Genomic DNA, 24,954 nt, shown 5'->3' with positions numbered 1-24,954 from the left:
CTTAAAATTTGAAAAGCTTTGTTTGAATGGTTCATGAGAAAATGCACGGACACGACTGGAAACACCATTTTTCAATCTTTCAAGAACCATAACTCCTGAACGGTAAAAGTCAAAATCGTCATTATTGAACTTGACCTCCATTTTGTCATCAGTAACAACATATTAAAATTTGGGAAGCTTAGGTAGAACAGTTCACGCTTAAAAGCACGGACACGACTGGAAACTCCATTTTTCAATCTTTCAAGAACCATAACTCCTGAACGGTAAAAGTCAAAATCGCCATTATTGAACTTGACCTCCATTTTGTCATCAGTAACAACATATTAAAATTTGGGAAGCTTAGGTAGAACAGTTCATGCGTAAATGCACGGACACGACTGGAAACTCCATTTTTCAATCTTTCAAGAACCATAACTCCTGAACGGTAAAAGTCAAAATCGCAATTATTGAACTTGACCTTCATTTAGTTGTCAGTAATAACATATTAAAATTTTAAAAGCTTTGGTTGAACGGTTCATGAGTTAATGCACGGACAACATTTGATTGCCGCCCGCCCGCCCGCCCGCCCGCCGTACATCCCCAAATCAATAACCGACATTTTTGTCACAAAAATCCGGTTAAAAATGGTACCACTACCGTCAATTACGCATACTGACCCAGTTATTGAAATTTCAGAAAATGCTGCATTCAAATTAATATTATAATTCAAATTGCAGGTTTTTATTTTTGTGAAACCTATCTCGTCAATAGTTTATGGAATAATAAAAACTTTGCAATAATTTCTGAATTTATAATATCTAAACCATTCATAAACCAAGACGATTTAGGAAAGGTAATAACTACAAAATATAAACAATTTTCTTGGTCACACTTTATTACCAAAGAAACTTAAGATTTCGAAAATTTTGTCCTTAACACAACAACATTATTTCTGTTCATTTTTAATCATCGCTAACAACTTCTACTGGTGGTATATCTGGTGTATCCCAATCCACCTCCACTGTTCTGTGATCTGGATATGACAATGTTTCACGGGTTACAGGCTCGGATAACATCTATAAAATTAAAACATTTATTTTTATCAAGTTGCATGAATGGACTAGTATGGTGACCTAGTTTGTCTGCTGTTAATTTCTGTGTCATTTGGTCTCTTGATGAAGAGTTGTCTCATTGGCAATAACACCACATTTTTTTTTATATAGTCTGGACATCCAAAAGGCTGAAGATTACTTACTGTCGATTTTATTAATTGTGTAGCCAAATGTAATATCTTTGGTAAGCTTGCTTGTTAGTAGAACTGTGAAGTCATTGTTAGGTTAGATAAACTACCATACTTTAAGAGTAGACTAGTCCAACAGATAACCAATCTATCTGTCTGTTGGACTTGGCTACTTCGAAATCGGCTGTAATGTGTGACAGTAGACAATTTACATGTTCTTCACATATTCCAAATTAAATCTGAAATGTATCCATTGGACAGTGACTCCGACACAGATGATGCCCACCTTGCATATAATGTTTTATAGGACAACTTTAAGTAATTCTATCCAAATTCATACTTGACATAAGTTTTGTGGTAATGAGCTTTGTGTATAACTTTCATAACAATTTTTTGAGGCAATCTAAGCATTTTGGTTGATGCTATTTTAAGTTCTAGAACTGGAACAAAAAATTCGGCAATTTTTCAATTTGTAAAGGGAACTCTGGAACATTTTAATCTCAAAAATTCATAAAAATAGGATACAAATCTGTATTATGTTGTTTTATGTAATATATGTACATTTGATTGAGATAAAAATTTAGCAATTTTTCATAAATTTGTAAAGAGGCATAACTTTAAACTGATATAAACCAAAATTCAAATTTTATCGGTGTTTAAATGTATGTGGTATATGTAATAAGCAATGTGTATAAGTTTCATAATATTTAGTTGTGGCAAAAGTAAGAGAATTAAAAAATCAATTTCAGGACATATAGACGGACATACAGACATTGAAGGGAAAACTTAATGCCCCAAAATGGATCTCAATAATTTTGCTCAAGAAATTACTTTATTTCAGAGTCTTTAAAATGGGGAACAAAAATCCTTATACTTCCATAACAACAACTGCATTCTATATATGCATTTTATGTTCAAACATTCTGTAAAGTTTTAAAGATCTGGGTTGAAACCTGTAGTAACAATTAAAAGCTGGAGGTGATCCCAGATAAGCATGATTACAAGAAAGTATAGTTATACAGTTCACATCTCTTTTAGTTTTAACTTCAGTTTTATTTCAGATATAAATAATCTTATGACTATCACACCTACATGTACAGTGTTCTGCCCAGGTCCTTTTCGCATCATGGTAATGTAATGCTATATTTCTTAAATGTGATGCTTTGTAAGTTTATATCCTTATAGATTATGTTTATGGATGTGATGCTACATGTATAATTTTTAGAAAAAAGATGTTTCAAACTTCCCTGTTTATGAAATATTTGGGGAGAACACTGCATGTGCAGTCCCTTCCTAAAAGTGTGTAGGAAATATTACTTACCACATAATGGATAAGGGCAAATGCCAAAACATTTCCTAATAGCATCATGTTTTGTTTTCTAGATTTAGCTTGATATCCCTCCTGCCAGGATCCTGTAGGCTGAGGTAAATCATCCATTGTGGTCTTTGTTATTACAGCTATTTCTCTTTCAGACATGTGACCACCCATATTTCTGACAGATTGTCTCCCTAAAAATATATTGAAAATATAACATGGTTAATTTTGAACAAGAAAAAAATGTTCTTAAAGATTTACAAAAAATTAAAAATAAAACATGAAGAATAACTTGTCATGAGTTATTTTCCCCCTACTGGCCCTAGTCATACCTTTCTTAATTCATAAGTTTTTTGTTATAAATTTTTATTTTATATAATAATTTTCAGCAAAAGAGTAGTTCTCTCAAACGCAGATTCAATGACAGTGTATAATTTCCCTTCCACAACATTAAGGATATGTGAGACTGCATGCTAACATCAGTAAAATTATATATCATATGTGTATTTTTTCTCTGCACAATCAGAGTAATTACAGTCAGGGGTACTACTTGTACAAGTAATTTTTATTTACTTGAACAGACTACACGAATGAATTTTATTTTTACCAGACATTCGGTCTGGTAAGCATCCTAGCTTTACCAGACCGAATGAAATTTTACCAGACCAATTTTTTTTTTACATCTAATTGTATATTATCCGACAAAAAACAACAAACATATGACTTTGCTGTGCCCTACTTCTCCCCAAAATGCACAAATTAAAACAAAATGATGTAACAAGAGGGGATATTGTTATGAAAGTTGTGCACAATTGCTGGAATGCATTTTAGTGAAGAGTAATGTCCCATTTTATTGGATTTTGACAATGTTTGTGAACTAAACATAATTAAGAGTTTCTGTATAAAATATTATTTCCTGTTTCTTCTTTCTTTTTCATATATCTTTTGGTTTTCAATTCTTGTGGTTATATTTCATAGCTAAATTTTGTGGTCTGCTTGGATTTTTATTCATTTATTGTATTTAAATCAGCAAACCCGGAATTATCCTTATCCGTTCCCAGAATTTGATCTGGTTTTATTTACATTTCCGGTTGTGCCAATGATGGCATCCATTGTTGTTTTTGACAGTCAAACATGTTTGTACCCAGATTTACACATTACTGGTTGGCGATGTTCGGCATAAAGCTAGTGGTTGAACAAAATAAACATCGCTGTGATGAATAATAAAGACGAAAATGAATTTGAGATCGTTTGGCAATTTTGCTAGAATGTTAGAAAAATTCATGAAAACAACACCGGACATTCGGACCGGAATTCAACAAAATTTTACCAGACAGATCCATTATTCACCGGATTTGTCCGACGTATTTCGTGTAGTCTGCTTGAAGAAGTAAAAAACAAGAATGTGTCCCCAGTACACGAATGCCCCACTCGCAATATCATTTTCTATGTTCAGTGGACCGTGAAATTGGGGTAAACCCTCTAATTTGGCATTAAAATTAAAAAGATCATATCATAGGGAACATGTATTCTAAGTTTGAAGTCGATTGGACTTCAACTTCATCAAAAACTACCTTGACCAAAAACTTTAACCTGAAGCGGGACAGACGGACGAACGAACGGATGGACGAACGGACGAACGAACGGACGCACAGACCAGAAAACATTATGCCCCTCTACTATCGTAGGTGGGGCATAAAAAATATACTTATATAATAAGTAAATTTAAAACATAAGGACAAATGAAGGATTTTTTATTTAAACATGTGTGCAGAATTGCTTCCCTTAGAACATGTGGTAGATACTTAGTCAGCATTAAGTCAGTTTTTTAAACGCGCTGCCTTGTATCACAGAGGTCCAGGGTTCGAGTCCTGGTGAAAACAAAGAAGATTTTGTAAGATGAATCATGCTCTCTAGTTACACATGTTTAATCAGATTTTATTTTCCGACCATGCAGAAATATCTATAGAATACCTAATCGAAGAATTCAAATAGAGAAAAATAATCAACAATAGAGTGACCGAACAACACATTAATTTACGAATGCACATAGCGCATGAGTTAATTTTCAGCGTTGTTCGGTCACGAGTTGAATATTATTCAATATTTGAATTCTTTAATTAGTTATTCTTTTTATTACATTGGCAAATGGCTTTTTTTAAAGAAATTAATGTAAAACATGTAACTTAAGGAACTAAATCTTTTTTCTACGCATTCACAATTTGTTTTGATCCCCCGTTATCAACGTCTTGACAACGCCTACTGTTGTGTGACGTCAGAGAGTGAGATAACCACGCAATTGCATTACACAATAAAATTTCTCATTCATGATGACACAATTCAAGGTCCCACATTCATGACAATAAAGTGCACAAGTTAATTAAATCAAAACTTGATAAAAATCGTGTTTTCAAGATCCTAGCTAAAAAATGTAATTATGAGTATTGAATGGGTCTTTTTGTAATTTCATAAGGTTGTAAAAGTGTTGACAGTGCGCACATTTAAAGAATACACCTTATCGCTATTTGTCCGCCAATACTGGATATCACACAGGTTCCCGTAAAATTTTGACGTCATAAAGCAAAATATCTGACGCCACAATGGAAAAGTGATTGTTGTATGCGTCAAAAGTTCAAGCGGCCGGGTCAACCGGGATTAGCGACAAGGTGTATGAAATGGAAAGCGTTTCATACAAAATGTACTTCGGTCAATGCTTTTACACCCCAATAGAGTTACACAAAGAAGCATTCAATTCTTAAATAAAATAATCTTATTAATGGAACTGTTTGTTTCATTGGACGTCTATGTGATAAAAGCCGGCATGTGCCATTTATAAAAATATTTTTTATACATTGAAAGTAAACTAACCTTCATCAGTTTATCTCAAAAATTCATAAAAATAGGATACAAATCTACAATTTACCGATAGTAAAGTTTATTCCACATGCCATTGAACTTGACTTAAATAAATTAAAATTACCAAGAGCATTTTTAATTGCTAGTCTTGAGACGGGAAACAGTCTTGTAAGCATTTTGAAGGACAAGTTGGTCTGCAATGGCTGCTTATTTCGGCCCTCTCTAGAGTTTACATAAAAGGTGGAACCAGATACTTTTAGAGCTAGGATTGCAACCAAATCATAAATACGCAAGGAACCAGTTAAAAATGTAAACAGGAAATGGATCGATTAGAATGGAGCGAAAGCGATATTTTTGACAAGCCTGGTGAAAGTTTTGTCTGTCAGCAAGCTGTTGTTTCACTTTATGATGGAGAAGATAAAGTATGCTCCATTACAATTTCGACCTATTTCTTTATCTCTATTTCAAGAATGAAAAATTTACCTTAAAAAATAAGGGAGATAATCAATATGAAAAAGAAAAAATCTAAATAATTATTTACAGATTATGGTTTAAAAAAGTTCAGAAATTATTGTGAAAAATGAGACTGGGTTATGTATACATGTATGTACATAGATCCCTTCGAGAGCTGCAAGGGTACAGTGGAATCTGTGTAGACTCCCTTTCCGGATACACCTTATCGCTAATCCCGGCTGACCTGGCGGCTTGAACTTTTGACGCATACAACAATCACTTTTCCATTGTGGCGTCAGATATTGTGTTTTATGACATCAAAATTTTACGGGAACTTGGTGTGATAATCAGTAATGGAGGACAAATTAGAATAAGGTGTATCAGGGCTCACGCTACCAGGCGACTTGGGCGAAGAAGTCGCTTTCCAGACCGTCACTTCGCTTTCCCTGACCCCCAAAAGCGAAAACAAGTCACCCTGTTCTTGACGATACTCGCTTTCAGTCGCCTCCGTCATCGGACATTTTCAATTTTTACCAAGTTGGTGAAACATCAATTTTTTATTGATAATAAAAGAAATTTAGACATAAACGATTCATTATCTTAAGAAAAGAGGTTGAAGCATTGTCTTTGCAGTGTGTAGCAGGTTATTTGATAACAATACAACTTTTATCACTTCGTGCATTTCCGCAAGTTCCCGGTGCTTGTTACTCGAAAACATACATCAACCTAAATTTCGGCGGCAAAATAAGTTTGTTACTTCATTTAAACGTGATAAAAGTTGCCTCCAGTAAATGTTTAATCCATTTATTGCATTAAAAACATCATGTTCCTTTCCAAATAACTTGTCAAACATCGTTTATTTTTGTAAATTTTCTTGCATTCGTCCGCCATTGACCGATTTCTAAACTACGGATCTGAACCGGACCAGCTATGACCGAAATCCGTACTTTTACAATAATTACTACGGACGGACGGATGGAACAGCTGACAGAAGAATATTGATTCCAAAGGGAAAAATTACGTATTCCACACGCATTAAGAGACTTTTGGTTACATCTAATTGATTGGTGTATATATATAATTCTCTATATTTTTTATGGATTGTTTCAAAGTTGCTTAACTCTGAGACTATTAATTATATTATGGCCCAGCTTAATAACTTTATTTTTTTTTTGAGAAACACTGAATTTCATACACAAGATAGATTTGAATTAAATTGTAATTGATATATTAAAATTTCTTTACATTTTTTGAAATAAAAAAATATTTTTTTAGTGCTAGATATTAAATATTTAGTTGGTAGTTTCTCACAAGAACCTTAGTAAAAACTTAAACAACTTTAATTTGAAATGTTACTTTAATTGTACTCAGATATGAATTGAATAATATAAAAAGAACATTAGTTACATATGACCCTTTATACTATAGTAAAATCCAAACATTGTAGCGCACCGCGCGAATGAGCACTTCTCTTTCAAATTTCACCACTTCTCCCTATCAGTTTCAAAAAGAGAAGTCACTTCTCCCTATAATTCTGAAGTAGTGTGAGGCCTGGTGTATTAATGGAGATGTGTCACTAACGTATTTACAATGTTCAATATTTACAAGGACAATCCCCACCTCAAATCCAGGGAGTGTTAGGACACCGGGCAGATATCGCAATAATTCAAACTGGCAATTTGAAATTTATTGTATGATTTAAACAGGATTTTTCTAAATATCTCAAACATTGAAATCACATTTTAGTCTAAAATGACAAAATCGCAACAAAAAATGCACGCAATTTCTGAATTTAGAGTACTTAGTAGACAAGAACCACTCACTATTGATAAATAATTGCTTTATAATCGTCAAAATGTTAGGTTGTATTAAAATAATATGGGAGGGTAGTAGTTTTGTTTATCTTCAAGGGTCAAACGGTCATATTTAGCTCCCGTTAGCTTTAAATTGGTTAGTGTTTTTTCTTGATCCGTCAAAATATCCTTATCATGATTCGTCAGAGGTCTCAAATTATTATCATTACTGTCTTTTTGGGGTAAAATTTATCATGATTTGTTGAAATCAGTTTATTTTTTATGGTCAAAAATTTTAACGTCAGCACTTTTTTTTTTAAATATAGGCTAACCTAGATTTGATCTTTGAGCCAGAAAACCAGACTAAATCATAATTACTCAAAACAAATTCTACAGAAACATTCATAGTACATACATGACATAATATTTACTATATGTTTTCAATATTACATTACCGTAGTATTTATAATTTTTATTTTCAGAGTACTTTTGTTCATGGCCTACTAACACTGACTACACATAGATTACAATGGAAGGATCCTAAAAACAGAGTAAGTGTTTTAAAGCAAAGATATAAACCTCCATCCAAGTCACAATTTGTACAAAAATAAACCACTATAGGTCAAAACACAGTGCCTTGGCTCACACCAAACAGCAAGCTATAAAAGGTCCCAAAAACGACAATTGTAAAACTGTTCAAACATAATAACAAACCATCTAATTTACATTAATAAAAAACGAGAAACACTTGTGAACCACAGAAAAAAACGGCAATCACTGAATAATAGTTTCCAGACTTAGAAAATGGTCTTATCATTTCTGCATTATGTGTAATAAATATGGAAGTTTGTTACTTTACACCACATGCATGACATGTAGCTATATTCCTTCTTGACAAGATCAATATCTATTGTTTCTGATCACAAATTATTGACTGCAATTCAACACATGTGGAAGAATATTACACAAAATTTATGGTTTGAATTGAATTACAATATAATTTGAATGGAAAGCAATTTAGGAAAGATTAGCTGTGAAGCTTTGTTCAGATTTGATTACCGTATACTTATGTATGCTGTTCTATTAACCTTCATGGTCTTTATGGATAAGTGAAACTGAAAGTTTTTAGCCAAACATCAGAGTTTTGTTTGTTGTTTTTTGCAAAAGAAAATATTTGATATACAGTGGGTATATAAATAAAAGAATATAAAGAGTTTCGTCTATAGGTCAGCTTAGACCAACATTTTTAGTCTTTCATTATACTTTATTTAATTAATTTTAGTCAAGACTGTCAATTTGAACAATTATCTCCCTTTCTTTAGATGTTCAGTGTAGTAAATCTATCCACTACTGACTAGTCTTGGATGTGTTTTAATGATGAGATTATGAATTTTTTTAGTTGTAAAAACAGCCTATAACGTTGTAGGAAAGTGAATCAAGTCTTTTGCTTTATTTTTCAGTCGAGAATATTATCTTTGCCTCTATCATTGGTGATATTCTTGGAACAAGAAGCAGCTGGATTTTCTAAAAGGTATGTTACTTTGTAATATCAGTTATATTGATAAGAAAACAGGTATACCAAATAAAATGATCACAAAGAAAGATGTAACAAAATGGATCTTTATATTAATTTAATACCAAACGGAAAACAATAAAAACTTGCGGCAAAGATGGTAAACCACAAACATAAGACCTGTGCTTAAAGATTTTAACACAATATCCAGATTTCGACTATTAATGTCTCTTCAGTGATGTTAGGGATCAAAAAAGGATTTAGAAGGCCATATAATTTACCTCAATTTAGGATAGACTCTTGAATTTTAAAAAGTCGAAATAGGTAAAAAAGGATAATTAATACCAGAGGAAAAATACAATACAAACCCAAACGAAATAAATATAAACAATTCTAAATTGAGAACAACATTCAAACCTATGATTGCATTGGATAAAAATCACAATTTTTATACATGTGCATGTAAAACAAATTTCGTCGAAAAATGGTCTAAATACAGCACAAACAAAAAATTTCAAAAAGAGTGAAAAAGTATAATTTAACAAAATGAATATATATAATATATTTTATACACACTTCATATTTATTTTTCCATTTTGTACAGTGCAAAGATAGTGGTACATTTAAGTTCAGCTGAAAGCAACAAACCAGCAGGACCTAACAGACAAAGCAAATATAATTACATCAAATTGTCATTTAAACAATCAGGTGAAAGAGAGGTAATTTTATTAGGGTTATAACATCGAAAAATTATGAAATTTAGACTACCTCACAGCTTAGTCACAAGACTGACACTCAGTAGATTCTGAATTATGCATGTGAGCAGTAACAACATATATGAGGGTCTGGATTTGGTATACAGAATAGAGAATAATGGACAAAAAGAGAAAAACAAAGGATCGACAAATTTCACAGATTAGAGAAAAATAGACGCACAAAAAATAAATAGAGAATTACGGGATGTGAGAATATGAAAAAAGTGAAAATGGTCTAAAAATACAAGAATAAAGAAAATAAAGGACCATCCATCCAGACCCACATCTACTCATCAAAAGATACCTCGTTCATGCATACTTTTTTGTTTTTTTTCTAACCTCATTCTGAAGAAATTGTATGGATTTGTGTGTATGAGTCCAACTGTATGTTGAGAACACAAAAATATTTAAAAATTTACTAGAAAATAAAAGCATATTTAAAATAGTATATCTTAACATTAACCCATTACGATGTCGGAGGATACTAAAAGATTTGTCATTGTTGTGAGTTTGCTGCACTTTTATCATAATACACTTGTTATGATTGTTTATTCTAAAATAACGCACCTTTACTGTAATTGATTTACTAGAGAAATGTACATTATGTCCAGTATATTAAGTATTTTATTGTTGTAGTTTTTCAGGGAATTGTCAGAGCAGTTACAACAGAAAAGATGGCAGCAATCAATACCACAAGCTCAACCAACTGTAGCAGTAAGTTTTACTGTAATCATGGATATTATCATGGGTTGATAACTTTCAATTTCAATGCATAAGCTTTTTACCCAGCGAATAGATCCACTCATACATAACATAAAAAAATGCACCTTGTATACTTTATTTTTGCATTCTAAAGACAATCCCAGTATATAACTTTTGATATTCAGCAACAATCTGCTTACTGACCTAAATTTCATGCTTTAGTAACTTTGACAAAGAAGTTTATATTTTGGTTCATTTTTCAGTATAAAGAAAAATAAATGTCATTTTATCAGTTGAGTTCTGATGCATAATTAAGAATACATTAACATTTTTATCATGGTAATCTTCATTTTTCAAAAAGTTTGTTTCAAGTGGATAATCTAGCTACAGACAAATTGCCAAATTTAGCAGTCACAAGCTCTCTTTAAATATTTTTTATTACTTTTTATTTAAGTCAAATGTTTGTTTTCAGACGGGAAGACACAGAGGCATTATGGGTATAGAAAGATCAATACAACAGAAACAGAAAGCTACTGATTCTAATATAACACAATCATTTCAAGACCTCAGCAAACTTATAGAAAAGGTATTTTTTTTCTGTTGTAGATTAAAACTATATGGGTTTTCTAATTTCTATACACTTATCTCAAAACAAGATAAATGATTCTTTTATTTTATCTTAAGTTTATTATTGTACAAGTCCATTACACAACTATATTGTATACATGTAGAAACAATAGACTACATAAATTGTTTCTTTTCAGGCTAAAGATATGGTGGCATTATCAAAAACCATAGCAACAAAGATCAAAGATAAACAAGGGGACATAACTGAGGATGAGGTAATATACAGATTGAAATTTTGTTAGATCTTCAATGACATTTCTTGTATTCACTTCATAACAAAAGCACAAACTCTGCAATTTTATTTTTGAAGTGTTATAATTTCTTATACTATTTATATTATTAAGATATAATTATTTTAGTGAAATATTATTGCAACTTTTTTTAGAATAAAGTAATAATATGATACCATTTTGAAATTGCATAAAGCATGTTGTCTGGAATATCTTTCATCAGATATGCTCAAACTTGAATCATTTGTGAGCATCAAAAATAAGAGGGTCTAAAAATAAAGTTAGTAAGAGACCATGATTATCTTTGCTTGAGGGAAAACCAAGCTTAATAAAATATTCATAAGTTCTTAAACTGAAAGTTTCATTTGAATTGTCAGTTGATTAGCATATTGATAGAAAAACATTATACTGATTTACGTGCAGACACTTCATGTTTCTGGAATAAAGTTCATCAGGTATGCTCAAGAAGAAAACTTTGTTAGCCAAATTTTTGAATTTAATGTTTCAGAACATCAAATAGAAAAGGTTTCATGATATGATTTGAAAAAAATGTTGTGAAGGTCAGCTTTGCTTGAGAAAGTAGCAATCTCCATTTTTAAGAAATTTTACAAAATCCATTTGTAATTCTAAAACTGGATTTGATTTGAAATTGCAGATCTTGCTATAAAGATCCCTATGCATTAAGGTATCATCACAAAATACATTTTATCTCATATTAGACGACATTGGCTAAAATAAATTCACAAATATTGAAAGTTCACCACTAATCATAAATTTTTGGACATGTTTGAGCATTTGTCTGTACACTCTTTAAAAGGAGAAAAAATTAAAAAAAATTAAGTGTTGTAAAAGGTAAATACATGTATTACCAAATTTATCAAGCTGCCATAAATGTGGTCAGCATTTAGAACAATTGGTTGCTGACCTCAACTCAAACCTTGCCATCACAAACATTTAGTAAATTTCTGGGGGAAAACATTTGTTCAAAGATTTTTTTATCATTAAAGTATTCAGGTGAATCAAACAAGATGTTACTAGTCTTTCATATTTTTAGACTGTGAAGTTTAAATCCTACCTGTTAAGTATGGGCATACCAAATCCTGTTACCAGGGAAACCCATGGAACAGGAGATAAATATAACACAGAACTAGCTAAAGAATTGTCAAAGGCATTAATGAATCCATTGAAGGTTAGTATAAACATCAAGGTCAGCATTTTATTTCAATATATAATTCTTCAATTTTATAAGGAGGAACAAGGATTATATAAAGAGTTTCTGCATTTTTATAGTGATAAATAAACTTGGCAAATATCAACATCTACATCACATCTTTTGAAGAACCCTAGTAAAGCATATTCACAAATTTAAAAAAAAGATCTTTTTTTCTGTGGATTAGCAAAAATGAATGGTTACTATAATAAGGTCACTGTTTAACCCCTTGAATTCCAAAATCAAAAAGTATGATCTACCCAACTACCCACAAATTTTATTTATCTGGAAAACAAGGTTTTTTTTGCAAATAACTTAGATTACTGACAGAGTATGCCAGTTTCAATAATTATAATTATTATTTGAAGGTTTTGAGATACTACATGAAGTTATCTAAAAAATATTTATATAAATTAGTTATATTAAACATCTTCATACATGTATATATATGCATTATTTATATTTTGACAGGAATCAGGAGGTATTATGACTTTGACAGATGTTTATTGTAGAGTAAACAGAGCAAGAGGCATGGAGGTAGATATAAAAAAAGTTTTAATAAATGTCTTTATATTTCAAATATTGAGTACTGTAACAGAATAGGTATTCCAACAAGAATTAGATTTTTTCAAGTTTTGTTATTGTGTAAAGATGAAAGTGTGATATATGACAGTTTACCCCTGATACATCATTATTGTGGTTCCAATTTCAGTGTATTTTGTGAATATAAGTGAACCATGAATTGAAATGTTTAAGAAGACTAATTTTCTTATGGCTTGTATGTAGAATTTGTTTTAAATCCATGAAAATGCAACATACTCTGAATCAACAAAAATGATAACCACAATGAAAATTAATCCACAATATGTATTTCCTTTCTAAAAGATTATGTTCGGTAATTCATACCTGCCAACTTTTCAAAATGCCCATGGGGGTTTTGCGTGCAAGATGGCTGTCATAGTCATACAAAACCTTCAAGGGGTCCTTCAAATACATTTTAATGTTGTTTTTTGGATTCTTCATACTTTTATAAGCCTCAAGTCATTGTAAAATTATTGTTTTTATACGCCCGTCAAAATTTTGACGGGACGTATTATGGTATACAAATGTCCGGTGTCCGTCTGTCTGTTCGGCGTAAGCATGACACCGTAACTTGAAAACGACTTATCCAAATTTCATGAAACTTAATATAGTTGTTTCTTATAATAGTCAAATGATCTGTATACTTTTTGGTGAAAATAAGATTTAAACTTTTTGAGTTAAGGCACTTTGTAACTAAAACAGGGGTGTGTTTTTTTTTACATGTCGCACCGTAACTCAAAAGCGATTCTTGATTATTGCTTAAAACTTTACACACTTCTTAGTTATGCTAATCTTAATATCTATATACTTTTTGGTGATGATTCAAATTTTCATTTTTGAGTTATTGAGTATTTTGTAAAAAAGGGGGAGGTTTTTTTTACATGTTGCGCTGTATCTCAAAAACAATTTATGATTATTGCTTAAAAATTTACACACTTCTTTGTTATATTAATCTAAAGATCTGTATACTTTTTGGTGATGACTCAAAATTTTATTTTTGAGTTATTGAGTATTTTATAAAAAAGGGGATGTTTTTTTTTTTACATGTCGTGCCGTATCTCAAAAACAATTTATGATTATTGCTTGAAACTGTACACACTTCTTTGTTTGATTCAAAATTTTATTTTAGTGATATTTAGTTTTTTGTAAAAAAAAAACAGGGTGGGGGGTTCACATGTCCCGCTGTGTCTCAAAAACAATAAATGGTTATTGCTTAAAACTTTCTCAGAATTTATTGATGATGTCTACTTCTTTAATTTTTATGCCCCACCTACGATAGTAGAGGGGCATTATGTTTTCTGGTCTGTGCATCCGTTCGTCCGTCCGTTCGTCCGTCCGTCTGTCCCGCTTCAGGTTAAAGTTTTTGGTCAAGGTAGTTTTTGATGAAGTTGAAGTCCAATCAACTTCAAACTTAGTACACATGTTCCCTATGATATGATCTTTCTAATTTTAATGCCAAGTTAGAGTTTTTATCCCAATGTCACGGTCCACTGAATATAGAAAATGATAGTGCGAGTGGGGCATTCGTGTACTGAGGACACATTCTTGTTTAATTTCAGTTATTATCACCTGAAGATTTAATTAATGCCTGTGAAATGCTGGAGATCTTAAGGTTACCTTTAAGGTTAGTTGTTCATTAAGTCATTTTACAATATCCAATTTAATTATTGTTGCGGAGACGATTTGAAATGTGCAGTGGAATAAATTGTTTCATATAAAGTTCGACGATTTGGGATTTGGGAGTTCGACAATAACATTATACCAATAGCATTATTATATCCATATCACATAACTAACGAATGTTTGCTAATAACTACGTTTTAATCCAATATTTACAATATATACAATCATTTTCGTAATACAATTTCACAATATTGTTTTCGATGTTAACTTATCGCATGATAAAGACGATCTGTTTACGTCTGAACATTAGACATCAAATTTCACACTCATTTAACCTGATTCCCAGAGATGATCAAAACAAAGTAATTAAATTAAATAGCCACAGCTGCACGTGCAGACGATTTTTACTTGAACTCTAAATGACTAGACTGACCTACTGAAGGTGTCATAAAATTTAGGAATACCGTTAAGATTAACCATTAACTTTCTACACAGTAATAAATTCTTTGGAAAATACTGTTATCTTTAACTAATCTTAGCAGACGAAAATGTAGCTCTATTTCAACATAATTATATTGAAAATTAACGATAAAAATAAACTTGCAAAATTATAAGTGCATTCAATAAAAACCGATTTCTACTCTATTAAAAAATCCTAACTATTAACAATCATACTAATAAAAACTAAAAAGCTATTGTCTTCAATTCATTCTCCCCCTCTTGATTGCTCTCAGCCAATCAAACAAACAATAATTAAACGATATAAAACTGTCTTTGATCTAAGTTTAAATTGTCAAATCTAAAACTATTTCAAAATATTTAACTGTCTAAATTGAAATGAAATATATGTCCATATTTATACTTCAATTATTTATCACTGTCATTTTCGGAGGTTTCGATCTCTAACGGGCACAGTTTTGTTATTGGTCTTATCAATACAGTTTGTCCAAGTGAAACTTTTGCAACGCGAACATGTCCATCTTTGCCAGGGAAAACTTCGATTATTCTGCCAAGCGGCCAATGTCCTCTCGGAGCGTTCGGATTCATTACAAGCACAATATCATCGGTTTTCATGTCCCTTTTTGTTTTAGTCCACTTGTCACGTTTGTTAAGTCCCGGCAACCATTCTCTAATCCAACGTTTCCAAAAATGTCTAATTAATTCCTGTATTCTTCTCCATCGTTTTCTCGGGTTAAAATCAGTATTATCAACGGTTTCTGGAGCGAAATGACCACCTAATTGTCCGTGCAAGAAGTGATTCGGTGTTAAAGGTGTATCATCTTTCGGATCGGCAGATTGGTACGTAAGCGGTCTCGAATTTATCAGTGCTTCAGCTCCGGTAAATGCTGTTAAAAGTTCCTCATCATTAATGTCTGCATTTCCTAATATTGCATAAATAGCCCTTTTTGCCGATTTTATCATTGTCTCGTGAATACCACCAAAATGCGGAGCTAACGGTGGGTTGAAATGCCACTTAATCCCTTGTTTACTAATTGAATTATGTATTTTATCCTTGTCTAAAAGCGCAACAAGTTCTTTCAGTTCTCTATTTGCTCCAACAAAATTAGTTCCATTGTCTGAAATCATCTCTTTCGGAAGACCTCGCCTGTTCACCATCCGATAAAATGCGTTAAGAAATGAGTCCGTATCTAATCCAAATGCTACTTCCAAATGCACTGCGCGTGACGCTAAACATGTAAATAGACATAAGTATCTTTTCGGATGTCGTTTTCCTCTGCCCTGAACAGTTATAAACGGTCCACCAAAATCAACTGCTGTACGAGCGAAAGCATGTAAAGGTGTTTTGAAACGAATTTCCGGTAACGGAGCCATCACTTGCTCGGCAACTTTAGCTTTCTTCTAACGACACGTATAACACTCATGTTCATATTCTCTTATTTCTTCTCTCCCTGAAATAATCCAAAATCGTGACGATAATGCTGAAAATGTTTGATTAGTGCCACTAACATGTTTTCCAAGTTCGTGATATCGTTTCACAATAAGCTTCGTGACCCAATTTTTTCGTGGTAATATTATTGGATATCTTGCATCAAACGATAGAAATTCGGTGTTCTCTAAACGTCCATCACATCTGATTAATCCATTTTCATCAATTCGCGGTTGTAATCCTAGTAATTTGCTGGTTTTCGGTAAATCTTTACTTTTCATAAGAGCGTTGTATTCGTCTGAAAATGCCTCCCTTTGTGCATTTTTGATTATATCCAACTCGACATCTGCATATTCTACGGTAGATAAACAACCTTGACGACGTTGTTTTTGCTTTAGTCTGCAATTGTCAATAAATCTGTGCACATACGCTTGTACACGAACTAGTCTTACGACACTAGAATAATGTACGGGATCTAAACGCCAATCTAAATCATTATTATGAATACTATTCAGTGTAGTATATTTATCGCTTGTTTTCTTTTGACACTTAAGTTCGGTATCACGTACGTTTTCTATCTGAATATTAGTGTCCGGCCATTGTGGTTCCTCATCTTGTAGGAATTCCGGTCCATTCCACCAAATTACGTCCGACTGTAATTGTTCAACGGTTCTACCTCTAGATACTAAATCTGCCGGGTTAACTTTTGTTGGCACATGTCGCCATTGTTGAGGATGCGATGACGTGTGAATCTCTCCAATTCGATTCGCTACAAATGGCTTGTACTCTCTACTCCTGCCTCTAATCCAATACAAAACGTTCATACTGTCTGACCAGAATGTCATATTATCATCGGGCACTTCTAATGCGTGTTTAACTGAAAGTGCTAATCTTAATCCTAAAACTGCGGCCATTAACTCAAGTCTTGGAATGCTGACTGAAGTTAAAGGAGCAACTCTGGATTTCGCTGCTATAAATCTCGTAGATATCATTCCACTCTTATACTCGTGTCTAGCATATATAACTGATCCATAAGCCTCCTGAGAAGCGTCGCTGAATGTGTGTAGACTCGTTAAAACAATGTCTTCGTTTAACTGCAAACATCTCGGTATTTTAATACAACATAGTTCATCAAGTTCACGGAACCACTCTCTAGATTTTTCAACAAGTTCTTCGTCTAACTGGTCGTCCCAGTCTAGTCCTGCTGTCCACATCTCTTGTAGTAGTAGTTTTCCTCTTATTGTGTACGGCGCAATAAATCCTAACGGATCGAATAACGTAGCAACTTTGCTTAGAATGTTTCGTTTAGTAAATTTAAAATCAACTGCCGGTGGGTTAGCTTTAAACGTGAATATGTCATTGTCTGCCTGCCATATAACTCCTAGAGTTTTCACTGACGGTAAATATCCCTCATCGAGATCGACTTGTGACGCGCGATCTTCTTCTGGTATGCATTGTAAAACTGCCTTTGAATTCGATAGCCATTTCCGTGCATACATCCCTGCCTTTGCCCATAACTGTGATAGCTGATTATAAAGTTCGATGCCTTGTTCATCGTTGATTACGGAGTCCATACTGTCGTCCATGTATGTAGATTTGAGAACTGTTTCGGCGGCTCGTGGATATGAATCTTTTGTCATTTCGGCATGTTTTCTAGAAACAAACTGAGCTTGAAATGGAGACGAATTTACTCCAAAAACAACACTATTGAATTCATATTCCTCTGGTACTTGGTCAGTTTTCATTGCGCGCCATAAAAATCTGTGATACGGCCTGTCGTCTGGTGCAATTTTAATTCTCAAATACATTTCGGCGATGTCACAAACAAGTGCAATGGGGTATTTTCTGAAGCGTAATAGTACATCGAATAAATCCTGCTGTAACTTTGGACCTTGATGAATAGTGTCATTTAGCGAAATCCCCTGAAATTTTGCGGACGCATCAAATACAATCCTCGTTTTAGTTGTTTCCTTGTCCGGTCTTACTACCGGGAAATGCGGCAAATACCATTTTCCTGTTACGGTCTCCTCCTTTGTCGATACTTTGCGAACATATCCTTTCTCAATATATTTCTCTATTGTTTGTGTATAAACATTAGCAATACTCGGGTCTTTGTTTAATCTTTTTTCTGTATTTGCTAATCTACTTAATGCCATATTATAATTGTTCGGTAATGAAGGTGTGTCGTCTTTCCACGGTACTTTAACTTCGTAGTGTCCATCCTTAAAATCCAAAGATTGCTCTACCTTTGACAACGCTTTTTGCTCATCACTGCTTAGAAACACGTTTTCGCTTGGTGTTTTGACATTTTCGATTTCCCAAAACTTCCTAACAATGTTATCTAAATCGTTTCGATCCTCTTGTCCATGAACAAAATAAGTTCGGTTAAATAGTGTCTGATCCTGTCCGCTATTCGGATCTCCGATGCACGTCCAACCTAACGGTGTTAATCTAGCAATTGGCTCTCCAGGTTTACCACGTATATCTCTATAAGAATAATGTAGATCCGGATAGTCCAGTCCGATCAACATATCAACAGTAGGTCTCTTTCCTAGATTCGGAAATTTAATCTCTGCAAGATGGTCCCATTTCCGAGCGTGTTGTTTCCAGTCAACTGGCTGTAAACTTCCGGTTACACGGTTAGTAGTGAATGCGACTATTTTGGCGTCTGTCTGACCATTGTGACTTTGAAGTCTTACCTCGACTGGCATAGTTTCAAATGTTTCAACATTGTCATTTAACACATTAACTGTCACTTTCTGAACTTGTCCTTGAAGTCCCAATTCGGCGGCAACATCAGCGTTGATATACGTTTTCGTACTTGCGTCATCCAGTAATGCATTAACACTTACGGTACGGTTTCCATTTTTCAATATTACAGGTACTGTTCTAAGTGTAACGAAGTTTGATTTTCTGTCTCGGCCAATCATTGTGCGATCCCGATTCTCCCCCTCAGTGGCGGCGTCTGTATTTTCCTTCTTTTCAGCAGCATAGTTTTGTTTTGTTTTCGATTCGGTTCTCACTTGAACTTTTGGCTCACTGAACGATTGTTTATCTCTGTGTAAAAGTCTGTTGTGCACTTCTTTGCATCCACCCAAGTTACATGCTCTACTTCTCGGACACTGTCTGCCTACGTGATCATGTCCTAAGCAACGATAACACAACTGTAAACGTTTTGCGGTATCCCATCTCTTGTTAACGGTTAACTTCCGAAATTCATCACACTTCCAAACTCCATGATTACCGTTACAACACTTGCACACCCTATTTCCGGTATAGCTTTCATTTTGCGATTCTCCAAAAAATGTTCTAAATCCATCCCTACGATTTCCTTTATAATTCCGCTGTGAATTGCTACTAGAGTTTGCACTTAATCCATGTATTGTTTCTGAGGCTATAGTTTGAAACTCTGCTTCCTGTAAAATCCACTCACGTAGACATTCAACTGACTCTGTTTTTCCGCTTTCGAATATCCAACGATGATACCTCGACAACATCGATTCTGTCATCTTTCGCTGCAATTTGTTGTACAAAGAACCATTCTTTAACTCCTCGAAACGACCTGCTTCTTTCAAGTTCACAACTGCTATATCCAGTAAATCTGCAAAATGTTCTATGTCTTTAGCGATACCTTCTCTCATAGGTTTAAAGTTTTCAAGTTCTTCTATATACAGGGTTATTTGTCTTCGTTGTCCTCCATACTTTCTTTCTAAGCGCTCCTTTGCGGCATCATACGCAACTGCTGAATGTCCTAAATTTTCGATAACTTGTAACGCTTCACCTTCCACATATTGTCTTAGTTGTAATAATTTATATTCCTTTGTCGCCGGTGCTTGGTCGATACATGCTAGAAATGCAGCTTTCCAGCTCTGGTAGTTTCTTTTATCTCCTTTAAATATCGGTATTGAAACTCTTTTTAATTGTTTCCACATGTCGCTTCCTAATTCTGACTTCAATTGCTTGTTGTTATTTTCTTCTTTCGTAGTTTGTTCAAATTCTGGTTTAACTTCCTTTTCTTCAGTTACATGTTTACTTTCAACTTTATTTTTGAAATTCACATTATCTTGTTTTGATATTCTAGATACACTGGATCCAACGCTTGACGCAACTTTGCTCTCGATCAAATAGTCACGACACTCATTTTCTGCGTCTGTAAATTCTTCTTCGATTTTTTCCATCTCTTTTGTTGTTTTCATCACATTTTGAATGTCATTTCTATGCTTGTATTTGTCGTATAAATTCCCCATAATATCCATCGCTTTTTCTTCTGCATTTATCAGTTTCTCTTGAATTACTTTTATTTCTTCACGATCCGGAAAATCTTCTTCAAGAATTTGTAGTAATGAATGTCTAGTTTTTGTGAATACCGATTTCGCTTTCGCTTTTTCCTTCTTCAGATCTTCTAATTGTAAACTTTCGTCCGGTTGAGCAATTACAGTTTCGTCCATTTTGTCTCCCTCGCTTGCCGCTGCTTCAATTTCCAAATCCCAATTACTCATTTTCTCACGATACGATTACGATTAAAGTTCATTGAACCACGCTCTGCTACCAAAATGCTGCGGAGACGATTTGAAATGTGCAGTGGAATAAATTGTTTCATATAAAGTTCGACGATTTGGGATTTGGGAGTTCGACGATAACGTTATACCAATAGCATTATTATATCCATATCACATAACTAACGAATGTTTGCTAATAACTACATTTTAATCCAATATTTACAATATATACAATCATTTTCGTAATACAATTTCACAACATTGTTTTCGATGTTAACTTATCGCATGATAAAGACGATCTGTTTACGTCTGAACATTAGACATCAAATTTCACACTCATTTAACCTGATTCCCAGAGATGATCAAAACAAAGTAATTAAATTAAATAGCCACAGCTGCACGTGCAGACGATTTTTACTTGAACTCTAAATGACTAGACTGACCTACTGAAGGTGTCATAAAATTTAGGAATACCGTTAAGATTAACCATTAACTTTCTACACAGTAATAAATTCTTTGGAAAATACTGTTATCTTTAACTAATCTTAGCAGACGAAAATGTAGCTCTATTTCAACATAATTATATTGAAAATTAACGATAAAAATAAACTTGCAAAATTATAAGTGCATTCAATAAAAACCGATTTCTACTCTATTAAAAAATCCTAACTATAAACAATCATACTAATAAAAACTAAAAAGCTATTGTCTTCAATTCAATTATGTATCTCAAGTTCTCAACAGTGATATTTTCATTAAGTGTTAAAATTGTTTAAAATTGTTGATGCTCTATTAACCCTGAGTCAAAATAACATCTCTGTCTTATTGATCAAAGAAATACACTAAGTATAGGTGTTATAACTGTTTCAGTGCTTGATTCTACATGCAACTAATGAAAAGTCAATTACATGTAATAACTTATCACTTCCAACGATATGAAATAAGGAATAACTAATGTATTGCACTTCAGTATATGTTCGGACGGAAACATAAATCAAATTGGGAAGGCTTAACCTAAGTTCTATGAAAGTCTTTGAATGCACTGCCTGCTGGCCCCCAAGACTGGCATATCTTAGTACTATCCAATTGGAATTTGCATCTCTACAAATAATTATATCTGATTGGTTCGTTAGATTTCTTTTCCTTTGGTTTACACTTCGCAAATTGTATAAGACTCTCTGAATGTTTTACAATTATTTTTGTTTCTAACATTGATACAGATTGAAGACATTTGATAGTGGAGTAATGGTGTTACAACTACAATCTCATGATGAAGAGCAAATCATTAAAGATACAACAAAAACTGTAAGTTAGGAATACTGTGGGAGTATGATCTGTAAAGTGTTTTTTTGTGTTTAATAATTAGATCTGTATTTTGTAGTGTTAAAATTGTGAATTATTTCCCTTTGGTCAGACATTTAAAATAAGGAGATGCGATATGATTGCAAAAAAGACAATGTTCCATCAGGAACCAAATGTTGTGGTTATTAAACAACTATTGATCATGGTACAACCTTCAACATTGCATTTGTTTAAAAAAAAAAATGACTTGAATTTTGACACAGTTGGCTTTTAATCAGCTTTAAAAAATAAAGTTGTATAATTGGTTCCATATTAAATTGATTATTACAATTTATTCTATGTTTACTTCTTTTGTATTATTCTGGGAACCCAATATCGACTGTTTATTTTGTAGTAGAATTTGTTTTTTAATAGAGACTGAAAGTTTTAATTAACCTAGATGTGTTTCACAAAATGATTAACTGTAGATTTTTCTGTTTTATATTTTAGGTGGAAGAACACCAGTCAATGACTTCAGAAGAATTATCTCAAAATGCTGGAATATCTGTGATATTGGCAAAGGAAAGGTAGGTTACTCTGGTAGTTTTTGGGTAAATTTTACTCCACATGAAGATAAAGTTGCCTAAATGTAAGTGTCCCAAAGGAGTTAAGTTATTGATGTCAAAAATAATTACCAGAATAACCAATAACGAAGACAATGTTGATGGATTGTATGATTGCTGTCTTTCCTGAAGCGAGATTCAGATAACAAGTTGACTCAGGGATATATCTTGCTAATGACATAAGAGACTTTTACAACAATTACAAATTGACCCAACTGAAGCAAGAAATAGTATCGCCTTTTTGACTTGTTGCAGGAAAAAACAGTAAAACAAAACAATTGCAGACTGTATTTAGGGACAACAAAAGACATTTTCCTATTTCAGCTGTTGTCTTCAAATAACAATTGTCCATTAATTTGAATTTTTTTGGAAAGACCACAACATCAATTACACATAAATTCATTTGAATATAGCTTTAGAATTATGTCCCATGTTCCCAACAACCAAACGTAATAATGTTATTACAGCTGGTTGCATTGAGTGTGTAGGTAAAGATATTATTTTTGGTTAGCTTGCTTGCTAGCTAAACCGTGAAGTCATTATTAGGTTATGTAAACTTCCCTCCTGTAAGAGTAGACTAGTCCGACAGATAATCAATCTATAGTCTGTAGGACTAGGCTACTTCGAAAGGAGGGTAGTATACCTTATCCAGTAAGGACTTCACGGTTTAGCTAGCAAGCAAGCTAACCAAAGATATTACCTTTAGCTACACACTCAATGCAATCGGCTGTAATGAAAGTTGAAGAAAATAGTTGTAACTTTAGTGTAAAAAAAATATTGCGTTTGTATTTATTTTATCAAATCAACATCATCAAAATGATACAAACTAGAATTTGTGAATGGTAGATATTTCCAGACATGTTAAACTTATTATTTCTGTGATATTTTTCAGATTACTGTTGACAGAAAAAGTTGGTGGAGTTTGTCGAGATGAGAGTGTAGAAGGACTTAGATTTTATCCTAATTTATTTTTGACAAAATGTTCATAGTATAATTGTATAGAATTGTAAAATAAATATTAATAATAGAGTTGTTTTAAAATGTGATTGAAAGATAGAAAGAAAAAAATGCTATTGTTAATAACTGTCCAGACCTTAACCTAAGGTCATATTTCTAGTTAATAAATTGAAATGGGTTTTTATTGCATATCATTTATTGATTGAATTAAGTGTGCTTAATTTGTTCAGTATCTCAGATTTAGAGGCAGTAGGTCAACTATATTTGGTGTATTGATTGGTTGTAAGGTGTACATGTCAGACTGGTAGGTTTTATATGACCTTGACCTGATTTGCATGGTTCATCAGTGGTTGTTAGGTTTTTGTGTTTTGGTCTGTTTCTCATATACTATAAACAAAATGTTAACTATATTTAGTGTATTGAATTGTAATGTGTATGTGTTGGTCTTGCAGGGTTCATCAAACCTTAGACTCATTTTAATGGTTTATTGGTCAATGTTTAGTTTCCCAGTTTAGTATGTTTTCAGATACTTTAATCTATTTGTATATGTATGGCTTGTAATTTTTCCTAGATATGTCTGTTTCTATAAGAAATAGGTTAGAAACTATTTAAAAGAATGCATCTGCCTACAATTGTAGTGCAAAGTATCAGAAAACAGGAAGTGGGGTCTTACAGATTTGAAAAGTGTCCAACCATTAAAAACATTAAAACTAATTACTGTTGAGCTGCTGACAAAATATCTTTATTGTCTCTATTCTGTTGAGAAGTATTTGAGAAAATCTATATATTGAAAAACTCATTGAATAGGCTAACAAGAAGCAGGTATCT

The 24,954-nt window shown here is 32.9% G+C and overlaps 2 protein-coding genes across 2 annotated transcripts; one reads left to right on the top strand and one right to left on the bottom strand.

Annotated features, from left to right (window-relative positions):
- Nucleotides 1-853: 853 nt before the first annotated feature.
- On the bottom strand, nucleotides 854-5,674 carry LOC139485692 (uncharacterized). Its single transcript, XM_071270336.1, has 3 exons — nucleotides 5,515-5,674; nucleotides 2,541-2,728; nucleotides 854-1,055 (listed from the first exon to the last, which is right to left on the bottom strand). The coding sequence occupies exons 1-3, from the start codon at nucleotides 5,564-5,566 to the stop codon at nucleotides 942-944; spliced, it is 354 nt and encodes a 117-aa protein (XP_071126437.1). The 5' UTR covers nucleotides 5,567-5,674; the 3' UTR covers nucleotides 854-941.
- LOC139485691 (vacuolar protein-sorting-associated protein 36-like) lies at nucleotides 5,644-24,196 on the top strand. The gene is made up of 13 exons (XM_071270335.1): nucleotides 5,644-5,812; nucleotides 8,119-8,187; nucleotides 9,097-9,167; nucleotides 9,754-9,868; nucleotides 10,541-10,618; nucleotides 11,079-11,192; nucleotides 11,371-11,448; nucleotides 12,518-12,652; nucleotides 13,145-13,210; nucleotides 14,815-14,879; nucleotides 22,486-22,570; nucleotides 23,057-23,133; nucleotides 24,062-24,196. Exons 1-13 carry the CDS (start codon nucleotides 5,711-5,713, stop codon nucleotides 24,156-24,158), a joined length of 1,152 nt encoding a protein of 383 aa, XP_071126436.1. The 5' UTR covers nucleotides 5,644-5,710; the 3' UTR covers nucleotides 24,159-24,196.
- The last annotated feature ends 758 nt before the right edge of the window (nucleotides 24,197-24,954 follow it).

Source organism: Mytilus edulis, chromosome 8 (assembly GCF_963676685.1).
Source record: "Mytilus edulis chromosome 8, xbMytEdul2.2, whole genome shotgun sequence".
NCBI lineage: Eukaryota > Metazoa > Mollusca > Bivalvia > Mytilida > Mytilidae > Mytilus > Mytilus edulis.
The sequence above is the reverse complement of the archived record's forward strand: the minus strand, read 5'-3'. Positions and strand labels throughout refer to the sequence as shown.